The sequence below is a fragment of the Erpetoichthys calabaricus genome, chromosome 3 (genome assembly GCF_900747795.2).
Source record: "Erpetoichthys calabaricus chromosome 3, fErpCal1.3, whole genome shotgun sequence".
Classification (NCBI taxonomy): Eukaryota; Metazoa; Chordata; class Cladistia; order Polypteriformes; family Polypteridae; genus Erpetoichthys; species Erpetoichthys calabaricus.
Genome location: NC_041396.2, coordinates 48067208 through 48083386, shown reverse-complemented (window position 1 = coordinate 48083386; position 16179 = coordinate 48067208). Strand labels below are relative to the sequence as shown.

Below are 16179 nucleotides of genomic sequence, written 5' to 3'. Positions count from 1 at the left end.
CTGAAAGTAAAAACTTTATGAACTGCATTAGATCCTACAATAGTTCATTTGCTTTTGCATCTAATGGCATCCAGTCACTTACTCAACACCATTCATAAACTTCTACAAACGTTGATGAATAATAATATTCCCTTTGGAAGAAAGGTACTTTTATTAGGAGGAGATTTTACACAGTGCTTAGCTATTGTTCCACATGCCATGCGCTCGGCTATTCTTCAATCCACCTTAAAATACGCAGACAATTAAAATTGCTTTCAAAAGAGTTACGGAGATATTTGGAACAACAATCTCATTACACCAAATAGCCCTTTTAACACAACGAACTATATTCTGTCCAAAAAATATTAATGTTGATCACATTAATAACCAGGTCATTTCATTACTTCCTGGAGTGGCACAACTCTTTCTAAGCTCTGACAAAGTTGACTCTGATGACGACAATGACCATCTTAATTTCCCCTTAGAATATTTGAACACTATTAACCCAGCCGGATTACCACAACACAATCTTAGCCTTAAAAATGGAACAATAATCATGCTATTAAGAAACCTTAACACTAGACAGGGTTTATGCAATGGTACACGTTTAATCGTCAACACCATGCCACACAATGTTATTAAAGCAAAACTTCTTACAGAATCACATGCTAACAATACTGTTCTAATTTCTACAATTACCTTACAACTTCTGACCTGGAATTACCTTTTACACTTAAACGGCGACAGTTCCCCATTAGACCTGCCTTGACCATAACCATCAACAAATCACAAGGACAAACCATACACAAAGTTAGCATCTACCTCTCTGAGCCCGTTTTTGGACATGGACAACTTTATTTGCTTCCTATATGCGTCATCTACACCTTCACACTATGCTATATCTCATTCATACATCACGCTCTTTGTAAATTCACAACACCAGGGGTTGGCGAGCGAAGCGAGCAGGGGGCAGAGCCCCCTAGTATAGTATAATACAAGTAGATCAGTTTATTTGTCATGTATTATTTGAACAATGAAACTTTGCCAAAGTAAAAGCAAACAACATGAAGCATAAAGACAAAAAAAGTACAGAATGGATGTGGCATTCATTATTAAACAACAGTACAACACAAACCACTGAAGGTAGCGATGAGCAAAATTTTATAATTGCCTTGGATTTTGTTGTCAGTTGGGGGCCAAGACTAGAAGTAAGACACACACGTGACATTGACTAACTAAAACCAAAAAGTTTAAAACTGCCAACTATTTTTGTCAATGTGCATCATTAGTTAAAACTCCCAATTAAAATCGGAATTATCCTTCTTAGTTTTGTCCTCCAGTGTCCCCTTCTTCTCTCCCTTGCTCTTACGTTATAATTACTTGACAGGTGTGAGTCACCAATAGACTTGGTCTTCCCAATTCTACCTCCCAGCCACCTCCATTGGTCACCATTGAGCTCATCTAACTGCTAGCTCTGTAGATAACCACAGAGAGATTTGCAAAGCCCTCAGTCTCTCCTGCTACTTTCATCATTCTACAGGCTTGATTAACATCTCCTCGAACAGCTCTCCCTGCTTGTTCCCATGAAGATTCACCAGACCTGTCCATACACTAGATTACTCTGCTGATTCTCATCTCTTACTTACTGTCTTTAAATGTGATCTAGTGTAATTCACTTTCTTTCACTCAACATGTTCTTCTTTGACCACATACTGTCAATTCTTTGTTCACAACATCCAGCCATTCCTTAATATCGCTGCCACTCACCTACAACCCACACATGCTAATAATGATTTATTAATTCATTCCTGATACTTCACAGCCACAAAGAGTACATGACACGTAATACTCCGATCTTCACCCTGTCAAATAAGTGAACCAGCTGCCATGGCGCAATGTCAGAAGCTTCGCCTCAGGTGCTGACATCTGGGGTTCGATCCTCATAAGGGGATGCAAAAGTGCATACACCTGACGAGCCCCAATAAGAGCAAAACACATGTCATGAACTCTTTATGTTATTTGGCAGAAACTGTATAACAAATATATTTATATAATAGGGGGCTTTGCCCCCTGCTTGCTTCGCTCTCCAACCCCCCCGTCCTGCGCTACGCGCCAGCCACTTTGCATCTCTGCTGCTCGCGTATGTGGATTTTACTTTCACCAAACAATAAATCTTTTAATTCTCGCGGATATGCCTCTTCATTGGGAAGAAACACTACTTTTCCCTGATGGCAACACGAATTAGACAATCTACAAGTCTCCAACTTAAAGTTTAAATCCGAACAATATATTTGATCTCTTTTTGCTATTCCATTATTTCACCAAGTAATAATTTCTGTTTGTTTGTGCTAATGCGATCTTTACTATCATTTTTTTGAGACTTTTGAATTTTAGTACTTTCATTATCTCTAACCTGCTCTGCATGTATATTGCGTCAATGTTTTTGAACCTCTTTACAACTTTCTACTTTGTCATCTACTCTTTGTCATTTATTTCCAGCCCCGGGCATGGTTAAATCTCTTGGCACAAAGTCTCGTCTCACGGGACTTGAAAGTTTCTCTCTGAAAAAGCCACGTCTCCTGGGACGAGACAAGACTTTTTTCAAGAGATTTTTTCAAGTCCCGCGATACAAGAGTTTGGACATGTTAACAGTTTCCTGTTAGAATAGCTTTTGCAAAGACAATTAACAAATCTCAGAGCCAAGCATTCAAAAAAGTCATTTTATTTAATAGAGACAAAGAAACGAAGTTCAATCACGGTCAATTATACGTTACATTGTCATGATGAAAGTCCAAACACAGAATCAAAATTCAATGAGATAGTGACAAAAATGTAATAAAAAAAATATTTTTTTCTGAAGTTTTACAGTAAAAGTGTAAGTTTAAAAAGTATTTGCATGTTAATTTCAAAGCCAAACAGAACGAAATTGTATTATGCAACGAATAACTCTAACTCAACATGAAACAATTTACTTTCAAATTATTATGTTTTACTATTTTTTAATATGGTTAATTACTCGCTGTAATGTAAAATAGTTAGTTCTATTATGCATATGTAACAATTCCCATGAAAATAACAATCTGTTTAAATTGTACATCCACATCCCCATACACGAGTGGCAGAACCGGAAAATGGCTAGCGCATAGCACAGGCCTGGGGGTTGGCTAGCGAAGTATATATATATATATATATATATATATATATATATATATATATATATATATATATATATATATATATATATATATACATACATACATATATATACAGTGGGGTGAAAAACTATTTGCCCCCTTCCTGATTTCTTATTCTTTTGCATGTTTGTCACACAAAATGTTTCTGATCATCAAACACATTTAACCATAAGTCAAATATAACACAAGTAAACACAAAATGCAGTTTTTAAATGATGGTTTTTATTATTTAGGGAGAAAAAAAATCCAAACCTACATGGCCCTGTGTGAAAAAGTAATTGCCCCCTGAACCTAATAACGGGTTGGGCCACCCTTAGCAGCAATAACTGCAATCAAGCGTTTGCGATAACTTGCAATGAGTCTTTTACAGCGCTCTGGAGGAATTTTGGCCCACTCATCTTTGCAAAATTGTTGTAATTCAGCTTTATTTGAGGGTTTTCTAGCATGAACCGCCTTTTTAAGGTCATGCCATAGCATCTCAATTGGATTCAGGTCAGGACTTTGACTAGGCCAAGTCTTCATTTTGTTTTTCTTCAGCCATTCAGAGGTGGATTTGCTGGTGTGTTTTGGGTCATTGTCCTGTTGCAGCACCCAAGATCGCTTCAGCTTGAGTTGACGAACAGATGGCCGGACATTCTCCTTCAGGATTTTTTGGTAGACAGTAGAATTCATGGTTCCATCTATCACAGCAAGCCTTCCAGGTCCTGAAGCAGCAAAACAACCCCAGACCATCACACTACCACCACCATATTTTACTGTTGGTATGATGTTCTTTTTCTGAAATGCTGTGTTCCTTTTACGCCAGATGTAACGGGACATTTGCCTTCCACAAAGTTCAACTTTTGTCTCATCAGTCCACAAGGTATTTTCCCAAAAGTCTTGGCAATCATTGAGATGTTTCTTAGCAAAATTGAGACGAGCCCTAATGTTCTTTTTGCTTAACAGTGGTTTGCGTCTTGGACATCTGCCATGCAGGCCGTTTTTGCCCAGTCTCCTTCTTATGGTGGAGTCGTGAACACTGACCTTAATTGAGGCAAGTGAGGCCTGCAGTTCTTTAGACGTTGTCCTGGGGTCTTTTGTGACCTCTCGGATGAGTCGTCTCTGCGCTCTTGGGGTAATTTTGGTCGGCCGGCCACTCCTGGGAAGGTTCACCACTGTTCCATGTTTTTGCCATTTGTGGATAATGGCTCTCACTGTGGTTCGCTGGAGTCCCAAAGCTTTAGAAATGGCTTTATAACCTTTACCAGACTGATAGATCTCAATTACTTCTGTTCTCATTTGTTCCTGAATTTCTTTGGATCTTGGCATGATGTCTAGCTTTGGAGGTGCTTTTGGTCTACTTCTCTGTGTCAGGCAGCTCCTATTTAAGTGATTTCTTGATTGAAACAGGTGTGGCAGTAATCAGGCCTGGGGGTGGCTACGGAAATTGAACTCAGTTGTGATACACCACAGTTAGGTTATTTTTTAACAAGGGGGCAATTACTTTTTCACACAGGGCCATGTAGGTTTGGATTTTTTTTCTCCCTAAATAATAAAAACCATCATTTAAAAACTGCATTTTGTGTTTACTTGTGTTATATTTGACTAATGGTTAAATGTGTTTGATGATCAGAAACATTTTGTGTGACAAACATGCAAAAGAATAAGAAATCAGGAAGGGGGCAAATAGTTTTTCACACCACTGTATATGCATGGAAACAGTCATGCTAGGATTCACTGTCTTTTTCATTTTATTCACAGGACGGACTTGTTAAAGCCAACATGGAAAAACTGACTTTCTATGCTCTTTCTGCACCGGAAAAATTAGACCGCATTGGTGCCTACCTTTCTGAGAGACTTTCAAGGGATGTAGCTAGGCACCGGTATGGGTATGTAATTAAGAATCATGATTTTCTTACCGCACTAATTGATTTCATTCCTTTTATTTGTATTATTAGCCTGTACAATATATATGTCATTCAATGAAAGTGCCAGTGATGTACTTCTGATAACCCACAGTGATTCCAAAGTTTTTGTTTCAGTCTCATTGTAAAACATATTACAAACTAATTTCTCAGAAATATACTGTAATTCTATTTTTAGATAAAGATGGTATACCTATAAATATGGTGACAAAAAGAGACAATTTTTATAACCCTGTTCACCCACAATAAGGAGGGAAAAATAACTAAAGGAGGGCTTCTCTTTTCAAAATAAACGAATGGAGTTGTACATGCAGGGAAAAGAGAAAAATCCATGTAAAACAGTAAGATAAATATAACTTTCCTTCCTCTTGGGACTACCTAGACAGAACTATCAGTCTTGTCTTCCTACCAAAAATCAAACATGCTACCAGTCAATCATTTGTTCACCTCTGGGCATATTCTGTCTTCATGGTTCATTTCTGATCTCTTTCTACTGTCAGTTGAGACATTATCCAAAATACTCTTTTTGATTCCCCACGTCCAGTTAGGAGTAGCCCTATTATGGTGGACCTTAATGGTCTTGTGCTCTTGAGCCTTCAGCTGCCCTTAAAGCTTTAGTTCTCTCACAAGTGGAAGCAACCTTATCCCTTTCTCCAGAAAGACTTGTATCCTCTGCTTATCCTTCTGTACCCACCACCCCCATTTTTCTCAGGGTTAGACACCCACCTTTGGCAAATATTGGCTCTTGCAGAATATTAATGGCTCTACCTAGGGTACATCTCACTCTGTTCTGTACTGATGCCCCTATACTGTATACAGAGTATTTCATCTCCTAATAACCCCTTTTATAGTGACATGACATATAGGCACTGTTGTGCTGACAGTGTGGCTGTCTCTACTCTGAAGGGCTTGTAAATTACTTTTGGCGCCCTTATGCCATCTTCATTGCATTCCTACCTTTCAATCACTTGTCACCTTGTCAACCTCCTGGCACCTGTCCTCCTGAACAACCGTTTCTTTTCTCTCTTGATCGTGACTTGTGAGTTTTTTCCCTAACTTTGGAGTTAGGTAGCCATGAATCCATTTTGGGGAGTCACTTGCATACTGATTGTAAAATGACTTAATTGTTTTTGTCTACTAGAGAAACAGACTGAAACTCCATTTAGTGACAAATTTTGTCGCTGTACCCAGACTATTTGTCTTAAAGAGGAAACATTCCCTACACTTAGGGACTAGGGACTGTGTGCTACTATCTAATAGGACAGAGGAATAGTGCAGTACTAGCCTTCTTGACCATTCTCTTTAAAGGTCAACATGGTCCGAGGTTTTTTAGATAGGAACTATGTGTTGCCACCTTGTAGATCTGGAGGTCTATTGACCTTTTGCCAAGCCTCATTGTTTTTCTTTGTTGTCTTCTGGTAGGTTGCTTCCAAGGCATGATCTGCATATACTGTAAATAGGGAAACTGTTTGCCTTCACATGTTTTTGATGTATAATGTTTGTGTAGGAAAGATAGTCCTCCACAGCATACATTTTCAAAATTAACTTAATATCATTGTCTGACCTGTAAAATCAGTAATTTATCTTCATTTTACGATTTTGTTCACAGATATGTTTGCATTGCTATGGAGGCTCTGGACCAACTGCTAATGGCCTGCCATTGCCAAAGTATCAACCTGTTTGTAGAGAGTTTTCTAAAAATGGTGCGCAAGCTACTAGAAGCTGATAAACCCAGCCTGCAAATTCTGGGTACCAACTCTGTAAGTAGGACACTGACTATTCATGATATTGTATGTTACTATTGTGTAAAAAGATGCTAATTGAAAATAATTTATCAGGTGTTCATCATTGTTTAGGACAAAAGCAAATACCCCAATTCAGTTTTCAGTAAAACAGATGTGACACACACCTTGTGTATGCTTTGGGTTATATATAATGTAAAGATTAACAATGTCATAATTTTTAATATTATACAGTACATGGCCATCAAGTCTTCATCATTATGACAAGTGTGATTACTTTCAAAGTATGTTTCTGGCATTTAAAAGATAGTCAAGCATGGAAATCCATAATTAAGTATCTTCAAATGTTTCTCTGCTTAATTAAAAAGTAGCAGACTGAAGAGACAGCTTTGACTCTTTTTTGTTTTCATGGCCTCTGGGGCATACCTTGCATTGACAATTTGCAGTGCTACTTCTGAAATTGTTTGGTTTGGAGTGAGTATATTTTATTTAGTGGTTATTTAAGATTAAAAAGACAGATCGTTCTTAAAATGCTCTTGAAATACAGTACAGAGTTATTAAGCAGCAAATGTAAAAATCTCGTTCTTTTGCCACATGCTTAAATATTTCAAAATTTTCACTAATTATACTCCTGAAATTTGGAATGTTTTGTTATGCGATCATTTCTGATTCTTTTGAAGTAAAAATCAAGTCAAGGTCCAGCGAAAATGGTAACTTTTAATGAGTTTGATTTATTTTTTATGCATATTTATACATATAAAGTCTAATATTTGAGTAGACTTTGTGTCCAGGTAGACTATATTGAAAATAAATAAAGTTTTGTAGAAATAGGTATGGTGGTTTTCTGGTTTCGAACAGTCAGAGAGAAATTCAATTTTATTCTAATTATATAATATACTGTATATATAAACAATAAAAATTAGAATAACATATAAGACAAGATAGATAGATGCTAATTAAACAAAGTGTTAATCCAATTTCAGTAAGGTGCACTATTGACATGTTGCTGCTATCTAATGAATATGTAATGTTATTTAATTTAGTATTATTTCAATAGTGGCTTTTATTTTTTTTCTGGATATTTATATGTAGAAAATCAAAAATTTTATTAGCCATTATTTAAAGTTACAATATACTGGAAATATAGTAACTGCAAATTTTGGTAAAAATGGGTGCAGTGGTTTTTGTATGATGCTTGAAAAGTTAAACAAAAATTCAATTCTGTATACTCTAATTAAACAAAGTGCCGTTCCTTCCAAGCAGTTTCAATAAGACGCATGTTTGACCTGTTGCTGCCATCTAACAGTTTGTAATGCTACGAATTTAGTATTATTTGAACTGATGATGGCAACTTTCAATGAGGTTGTCCATCCATCCATCCATCCATTTTCCAACCCACTGAATCCAAACACGGGGTTCTGCTGGAGCCAGTCCCAGCCAACACAGGGCACAAGGCAGGAACCAATCCCGGGCAGGGTGCCAACCCACCGCAGAACACACACAAACACACCCAAACACCAAGCACACACTAGGGCCAATTTAGAATCACCAATCCACCTAACCAGCATGTCTTTGGACTGTGGGAGGAAACCGGAGCGCCCGGAGGAAACCCACGCAGACCCGGGGAGAACATGCAAACTCCACGCAGGGAGGACCCGGGAAGCGAACCCAGGTCCCCAGGTCTCCCAACTGCAAGGCAGCAGCGTTACCCACTGCGCCACCGTGCCGCCCCAATGAGTTTGTCTCAGCTTTTATTTTTTTCTGGATATTTATTTGTAGAAAATGTAAAATTTTTATTAACCTTTATTCTCATTTAGACTATACCGGAATCACTGCTAAGATTTGTGATGCTCTAACATGCAGAAGTAAAATTATATATATATATGTCTGTCATTTCTTTCACTTTCTTCCAAGCAGCTTTCTTGCCAATAAGGTACCCTCTCACAGGAATTTAACATATGAATGGCTACCATTGTATGCCCTTTTTAGTACCGCAAATATGTACCCTGTACATGAAGAATTTGAAGAAACATATGTAAGATAAATGTACAGAATGCTGATTTTGTACTGCAGAACTTTACAGAGAAAGATGAGCAATTTTGTTAACTACATTTGAACGGTCACCCACAATTTAAATTCTATATCAGTTTAGATTGTTTTTTAATGTAGGAGTTGAAAGGTGGGTGGATATCATGACTTATGGCGACAACAGTAGCAGCTTGTCTTTACAGCATGCACTGCCAAAGCACCAAGGAAATGCTGTGTTGCAGCATTAAGTATCTGAGGTATTTGTAGTGTTTAGGTGATTTTATACTTTTGTTACTGCTGTAAGTATCTAATTCTGGCATCTTAACCTAACACTACTGTTAGGAATATGTGTCACAGTACAATGCATATTACCTAAATAATTTATATTTATTACAAAAAACTTAATTGTTATGGAAACATATATTGATACATGACTTGTGCATAGATTATTGATAGATTATAGAAGTTTTTAATTGACACCCTATCCCTCAAGGGTGATACTCTAGTATTTTCATTTCAGACCTTGTAAAATTATCTTCTTCTGTGATCACATTTTTTATTCTTATCAGAAACCAGCAATCCATGTCTCTGTCACACTGCAGGACTGAATCATCTTGTGACAGTAGGAAAGTGTGACTTCCTTTGTTTAAACAGAAGGTTAACATGCAGGAGATTAATATCAGTCTCAAAGTAGCTGATGGTTATGAATTTGCCCAGAGTGGAATAAGAGAATGTTATGAATTTATCTTCAATGGAGTAAGACAAGATTCAGAAGGTTACTGTTATGCACACAATCACTGCAGTTAGTAAACACGTAAACAACAGTTACAAGAAATATTTCAGTAATTCTATACATTTACTGTGTTAACTTAATTTTGTATATTGGCCAATGTAAAATTGGTTTCAATTGGTGTCTTGTCCAAAGTTGGCTTCTGCCTTGTTGCTTTTGCTGTTAAAATAGGCTTTGTCTTCAGTGATTCTGAAACATATTAATTATGTCTGAAAATAGATGAACATATAAACTACTATTGGCCTTGCCTCAATGAAAATCTCTGAAAGTGCTCCTTGTTTTTGGGGAAGTCTTGTTAATGTTACATCTGGTATAACACTGGCTTCAGCAACATTGAAGAGAAGTCCAAAGCTGTTGTGGGGAACAGCCCGGACACAGACAGGCGGACACCAATGGTTCCAAAACCAGCACACGTTTATTATACATTTTATCACAAATAAACAGCACACAACCCAGTGCCCCAGCACCAATCACCCTTTAGTCCAGGCCTTTCCAATGCCTCTCTCTCTCTCTCTCTCTCTCTCTCTTCTGGTCTGCCTCCATTCCTCTCCTCCAAGCTCCATCCTCTTCCACCCGACTCCAGCCATCGAATGGAGGGAGGCGGCCCCTTTTATCTTCACCCGGACGTGTTCCAGGTGCCTCCCAATGATCTTGTGCCGGCACTCCCTGGTGTGGCGGAAGTGCCGGTCGTGCACCTGGAAACACTCCGGGTGTCCCTGGTCTTTGTCCCCCCAGCACTTCCGGGTGTGGCGGAAGTTCTGAGGACCAGGGCTCGCCTGGCATCTGGGTGCCCCCTGGCAGTGACCACGGGCCCCTCTAGGGTTGAGCTTCTAATCTCTGTTCCCGTGGACCTCAAAGCCACCAGGGCGGTCGCCCCCTCATGGTCTGGAGGAGGCTTAATCCCTCCTCCGGTCCTTCCGGGCGTCCCGGGTGGGAACCACCCCCAGCTGCTTGCTACACTGAGTAGTAGTAGTAGTTGTGTTGATGTTGTTCTTGAGATAGAAGCTTTCACACCCACTGTTGAGGTAGGTGGTTTCTCACTACATGGGGTGAGAAGCTTGGGTTAAAAAAATTGTAGTGATGGTGTGAACAGAGTGTAAACCATATGACACTTACAGCAGTAGCAGTTTTGGTTTGAAAATCTGGGTGGGGATATACCAGAATTTTCCTTGTGTGTACAGACTTCTATACCATTAAAATTAACTTGCCAAAGGAACAGTATCTGTCCCATTTGAACTAATGATTAGTGAGATGAGGAAGCTCATATACCACTTGCATCATAAAAATCAGTTAAATGATGGTATGCTGAAGCCTGGTCTGTCTTAACAGGCAAAAGATGATTGTGATACTCTCTACTGGGGCTAGTACTACTGGGGCTCCTTTATACCAACAGAACTACCAAGTCAGAAGTGTTTGTTTTTAATTTTCCTCCTTTTTTGTTGTACTGATGTGTTTTCAGACCATAGTGTGTGTGTTTGTGTATAATTATTTATTTACTTATTTATTTGATGCACCAAATTACCCCCTTAAGGGCAAGGCACAATAACAAGAAAAGAACACACAGAATACATACACATAGTATTAAGAGTGTATTAACATATAATGCAGGATAAATTCATCCTAAAATGTTGAAACATTTGGTAATTTAAGATAAATTCTTAGTGGAAAAATGAGAAGGTAAGAAAAATCTACCAAGGGAAAATAACTGAATAACATTGCAGTTAACTTCAAGATTAACCATATGCCATATGAAGACATGAGGGCATTGCATAAAAAGAACATTTGGAAAGCTAGAAAGCAACAATAGAGGAATACTTCTGAAAAACCTGATGAAAGAGAGTCTTTCAATAATTTGATAGTAAAATAATGGCCAAACAGGGGATGAGGTATATTAGAGACAATAATGGTGAAATTAAATATACTGAAACTGATGCTCTAAAATTATATTTCTTTGAAGTTTTCACATGTCATGATTTCAGTAACCACCTAGTAGCTATAAGCACCATCAAGAAGGTACTCAGTGATTTAGGAATAACAGAAACTGAGGTGCTGCTATTCAGTTCAGTTCAATTCAGTTCAGGTCAGTTTTTTATAGCACTCAATTCAGATCAGTTTATTTTTCTATAGCACTCACTAGTGAATGCCTCTCAAGGTATTATAACAAGTTAACAGATGAAATGCAATTACAAACTTTGCAAATTACTAATTACATAATGCATACATGTAAAAGAATATTTTTTAAACCCATGATAAGACAAAGCAGTTACAAACTGATTAACATACCTTGACCCTAAAAGTGTATGTCCATTAACATTATCATTGAGCAATGGTCAGGTGACAGTGGAGAAGAGGAAAGCAAAAACTCTATTCAACAGAATCCGTGGAGAAAATAAACCATAGGGGGATCCACAGTCAATTATAAAGAAAAGTCAAAAGACAAAGGCAGACACAGTCACAGTCCTGAACACCTAGACCAACTGGCTGCTCACCCCCTCCTGGTCATTCTGCAGTATGCTGAGCTGTCACATATGATGACAGAATCTGCTATTACTATTATTAAAAATGCTGAAATCAGACAGCCAAGACTGGATAACATTATCACTTTCTAATTGTAGACTCATGTTCTTTGACATCAGCATTGGCAAGAGCTACCTGTAGGTACCGTGATGAAATTCTGAGGTTCTTAGAGACTTCTTTCAGCATCTTTTGTTCCGCTTCCAGGCTGAACTTACTGGTGCGGCCGGTGTAGACAATTTAGCAGTTGTCTGAAGTTTTTTCCATTTGTAGATGATGTTCTGGACAGTGGAATTGTGGGGGAGGTTTTTTAAATCCTTTCTTCCCAGACTCATAAGCACCTATAACCTTCTTTCTGAAGGCCTTTAGGTAGCTCTTTTGATTTAGGCATGGTGATAATCACAACAAAGAGCAAACCTAGCTAAATGCTCATGGTTTACATAAGACATGTCCAGCCAAGATCCACTCTAATGATATCCTAATCATTTGTACCTGATTCTAATTTTAGGTATTTGAGGTAATAATAAATGTACTTACAGTACTTTTTCTTAATCTAAAATTTGTATTTATGTTTATTTAAATAATGCAATAGACTACAAAATGTAAATGTGACATGGTGTTTGTCATGTTATATCAATTTTATATATAGATATTGTTTAAATGAAGATCAAATCTTGATTTATTAATTTTATCTATAGTTACTGTTTAAATGAAGATCAAATATTGATATGTACACATATGATCCTCTTCTTCTTCTTCCTCTTTCGGCTGCTCCCGTTAGGGGTCGCCACAGCAGATCATCTTTTTCCATATCTTTCTGTCCTTTGCATCTTGTTCTGTTACACCCATCACCTGCATGTCCTCTCTCACCACATCCATAAACCTTCTCTTAGGCCTTCCTCTTTTTCTCTTCCCTGGCAGCTCTATCCTTAGCATCCTGCTCCATATATACTCAGCATCTCTCCTCTGCACATGTCCAAACCAACGCAATCTCGCCTCTCTGACTTTTTCTCCCAACCGTCCAGCTTGAGCTGACCCTCTAATGTATTTCTAATCCTATCCATCCTCGTCAACACCCAGTGTAAATCTTAGCTTCTTTAACTCTGCTACCTCCAGCTCTGTCTCTTGCTTTCTGGTCAGTGCCACTGTCTCCAGCCCATATACCATAGCTGGTCTCACTACTGTCCTGTAGACCTTCCCTTTCACTCTTGCTTATACCCGTCTGTCACAAATCACTCCTGTCACTCTTCTCCACCCATTCCACCCTGCCTGCACTCTCTTCTTCACCTCTCTTCCACAATCCCCCATTACTCTGTACTGTTGAACCCAAGTATTTATACTCATCCACCTTCGCCAATTCTACTCCTTGCATCCTCACCATTCCACTGACCTCCCTCTCATTTACACACATGTATTCTGTCTTGTTCCTACTGACCTTTATTCCTCTCCTCCCTAGAGCATATCTCCACCTCTCCAGGGTCTCCTCAACCTGCTCCCTACTATCACTACAGATCACAATGTCATCAACAAACATCATAGTCCACGGGGACTTCTGTCTAATCTCATCTGTCAACCTGTCTATCACCATTGCAAATAAGAAAGGGCTCAGAGCCGATCCCTGATGTAATCCCACCTCCAACATGAATGCATCCATCACTCCTACTGCAGACCTCACCACTGTCACACTTCCCTCATACATATCCTGTACAACTCTTACATACTTCTCTGCCACTCCCCACTTCCTCATACAATACCACATCTCCTCTCGAGGCACCTTGTCATATGCTTTCTCCAGGTCCAGAAAGATGCAATGCAACTCCTTCTGGCCTTCTCTATATTTCTCCATCAACACCTTCAGAGCAAACATCGCATCTGTGGTGCTCTTTCTTGGCATGCAACCATACTGCTGCTCACTAATCATCACCTCACTTCTTACCTAGCTTCCACTACTCTTTCCCATAACTTCATGCTGTAGCTCATCAATTTTATCCCCCCATAGTTACTACAGTCCTGCACATCCCCCTTATTCTTAAATATCGGCACCAGTACACTTCTTCTTCACTCCTCAGGCATCCTCTCACTTTCCAAGATTCCATTAAACAATCTGGTTAAAAACTCCACTGCCATCTCTCCTAAACACCTCCATGCTTTCACAGGTATGTCATCTGGACCAACAGCTTTTCCATTCTTCATCCTCTTCATAGCTGTCCTTACTTCCTCATTGGTAATCTGTTGTACATCCTAATTCACTATCTCCACATCATCCAACCTCTTCTCTTTCTTGTTATCTTCATTCATAAGCCTCTCAAAGTACTCTTTCCATCTGCTCAACACACTCTCTTCGCTTGTGAGTATGTTTCCATCTTTATCCTTTATCACCCTAACCTGCTGCACATCTTTCCCAGCTCAGTCCCTCTGTCTAGCCAATCGGTACAGGTCCTTCTCTCCCTCGTTAGTGTCGAACCTCTCATACAACTCATCATACGCCTTTTCTTTAGCCTTCGCCACCTCTCTCTTCACCTTGCTCCTTATCTCCTTATACACTTGTCTACTTTCTGCATCTCTCTGACTATCCTTCTTCTTCTTTGCCATCCTCTTCCTTTGTATACTCTCCTGTATTTCCTCATTCCACCACCAGGTTTCCTTTTCCTCTTTCCTCTGTCCAGATGTCATGCCAAGCACCCTTCTTGCTGTCACCTTTACTACATCTTCTGTAGTTTCCCAAATGTCTGGTAATTCTTCACTACCACCCAGTGCCTGTCTCACCTTCTCCCTAAACTCAACCTTGCAGTCTTCCTTTTTCAAATTCCACCATTTGATCCTTGGCTCTGCCCTCACTCTCTTCCTCTTCTTGATCTCCAATGTCCTCCTACAGACCACCATCCTATGCTGCTTAACTACACTTTCCCTGCCACCACTTTGCAGACTTCAATCTCCTTCAGATTGACTCTTCTGCATAGGATGTAATCTACCTGTGTGCATCTTCCTCCAGTCTTGTACGTCACCCTATGTTCCTCCCTCTTCTTAAAATACGTATTCACCACAACCATGTCCGTCCAACCACTATCCTCTGACCTTCTTCATTTCTCTCCTTGACACCATACCTACCCATCACCTCCTCGCCTCCTCTGTTCCCTTCACCGACATGTCCATTGAAATCTGCTCCAATCACCACTTTCTGTCCCTTGGGTACACTGTTCATCACGTCATCCAACTCACTCCAAAAATCTTCTTTCTCATCCATTGCACACCCAACTTGCGGGGCATATGCACTAACAACATTCATCATCACACCTCCAATTTCCAGCTTCATAATCATTACTCTGTCTGACACTCTTTTCACCTCCAAAACACTCTTGCCATACTGTTCCTTCAGAATAACCCCTACTCCATTTCTCCTCCTATCCACACCATGATAGAACAATTTGAATCCACCTGCGATCCACCTGGCCTTACTCCCCCTCCATTTAGTCTCTTGCACGCACAATATATCAACCTTCCTTCTCTCCATCATATCGGCTAACTGTCTCCCCTTACCAGTCATACTGCCAACATTCAAAGTTCCTACCCTCAGTTCCTCTCTCTTTACCTTCCTCCTCTCCTCCTGCCTCCGGACATGTCTCCCCCCTTTTCTTCTCCTTCTTCTTCTTCGGCCAACAGTAGCCCAATTTCCGCCAGCACCCTGTTGACTAACAGTACTAGTGGCGGTCGATGTTAATCTGGGGCTCGACCGATCCGGTATGGAAATTTGTATTGTTGTCCACATAAATGATTTGACAAAATTTTATACTGGATTCCCTTCCTGACGTAACCCGCTCCATTTATCCGGGCTTGGGACCAGCACAAAGAAACACACTGGTTTGTGCATCCACTCTGGCTGGGTTACATGTACACATATGATAAAAAAGGAAAATATTTAATGGGTTGTACTTACTTTTTCAAATGACTGTAGGTCAGCTTCCTGCTCAAAAAAGACTGAACCTAGTTTTGAAGGAAGCTGCAGCCTTTGCTCATTGAATCAAGGTTTT

General features: G+C 39.4%; 1 protein-coding gene across 5 annotated transcripts in view; it reads left to right on the top strand.

The window, feature by feature from the left end:
• LOC114648002 (protein EFR3 homolog B) overlaps positions 1-16179 on the top strand; it is a 157219-nt gene that overhangs the window by 60708 nt on the left and 80332 nt on the right. For all 5 annotated transcript variants that reach the window (XM_028796772.2, XM_051925594.1, XM_051925593.1 and 2 more), the window contains 2 exons: positions 4914-5041; positions 6687-6837. In XM_028796772.2, coding sequence (XP_028652605.2) covers positions 4914-5041; positions 6687-6837 — 279 coding nt within the window. The remainder of the gene's footprint in view (positions 1-4913; positions 5042-6686; positions 6838-16179) is intronic.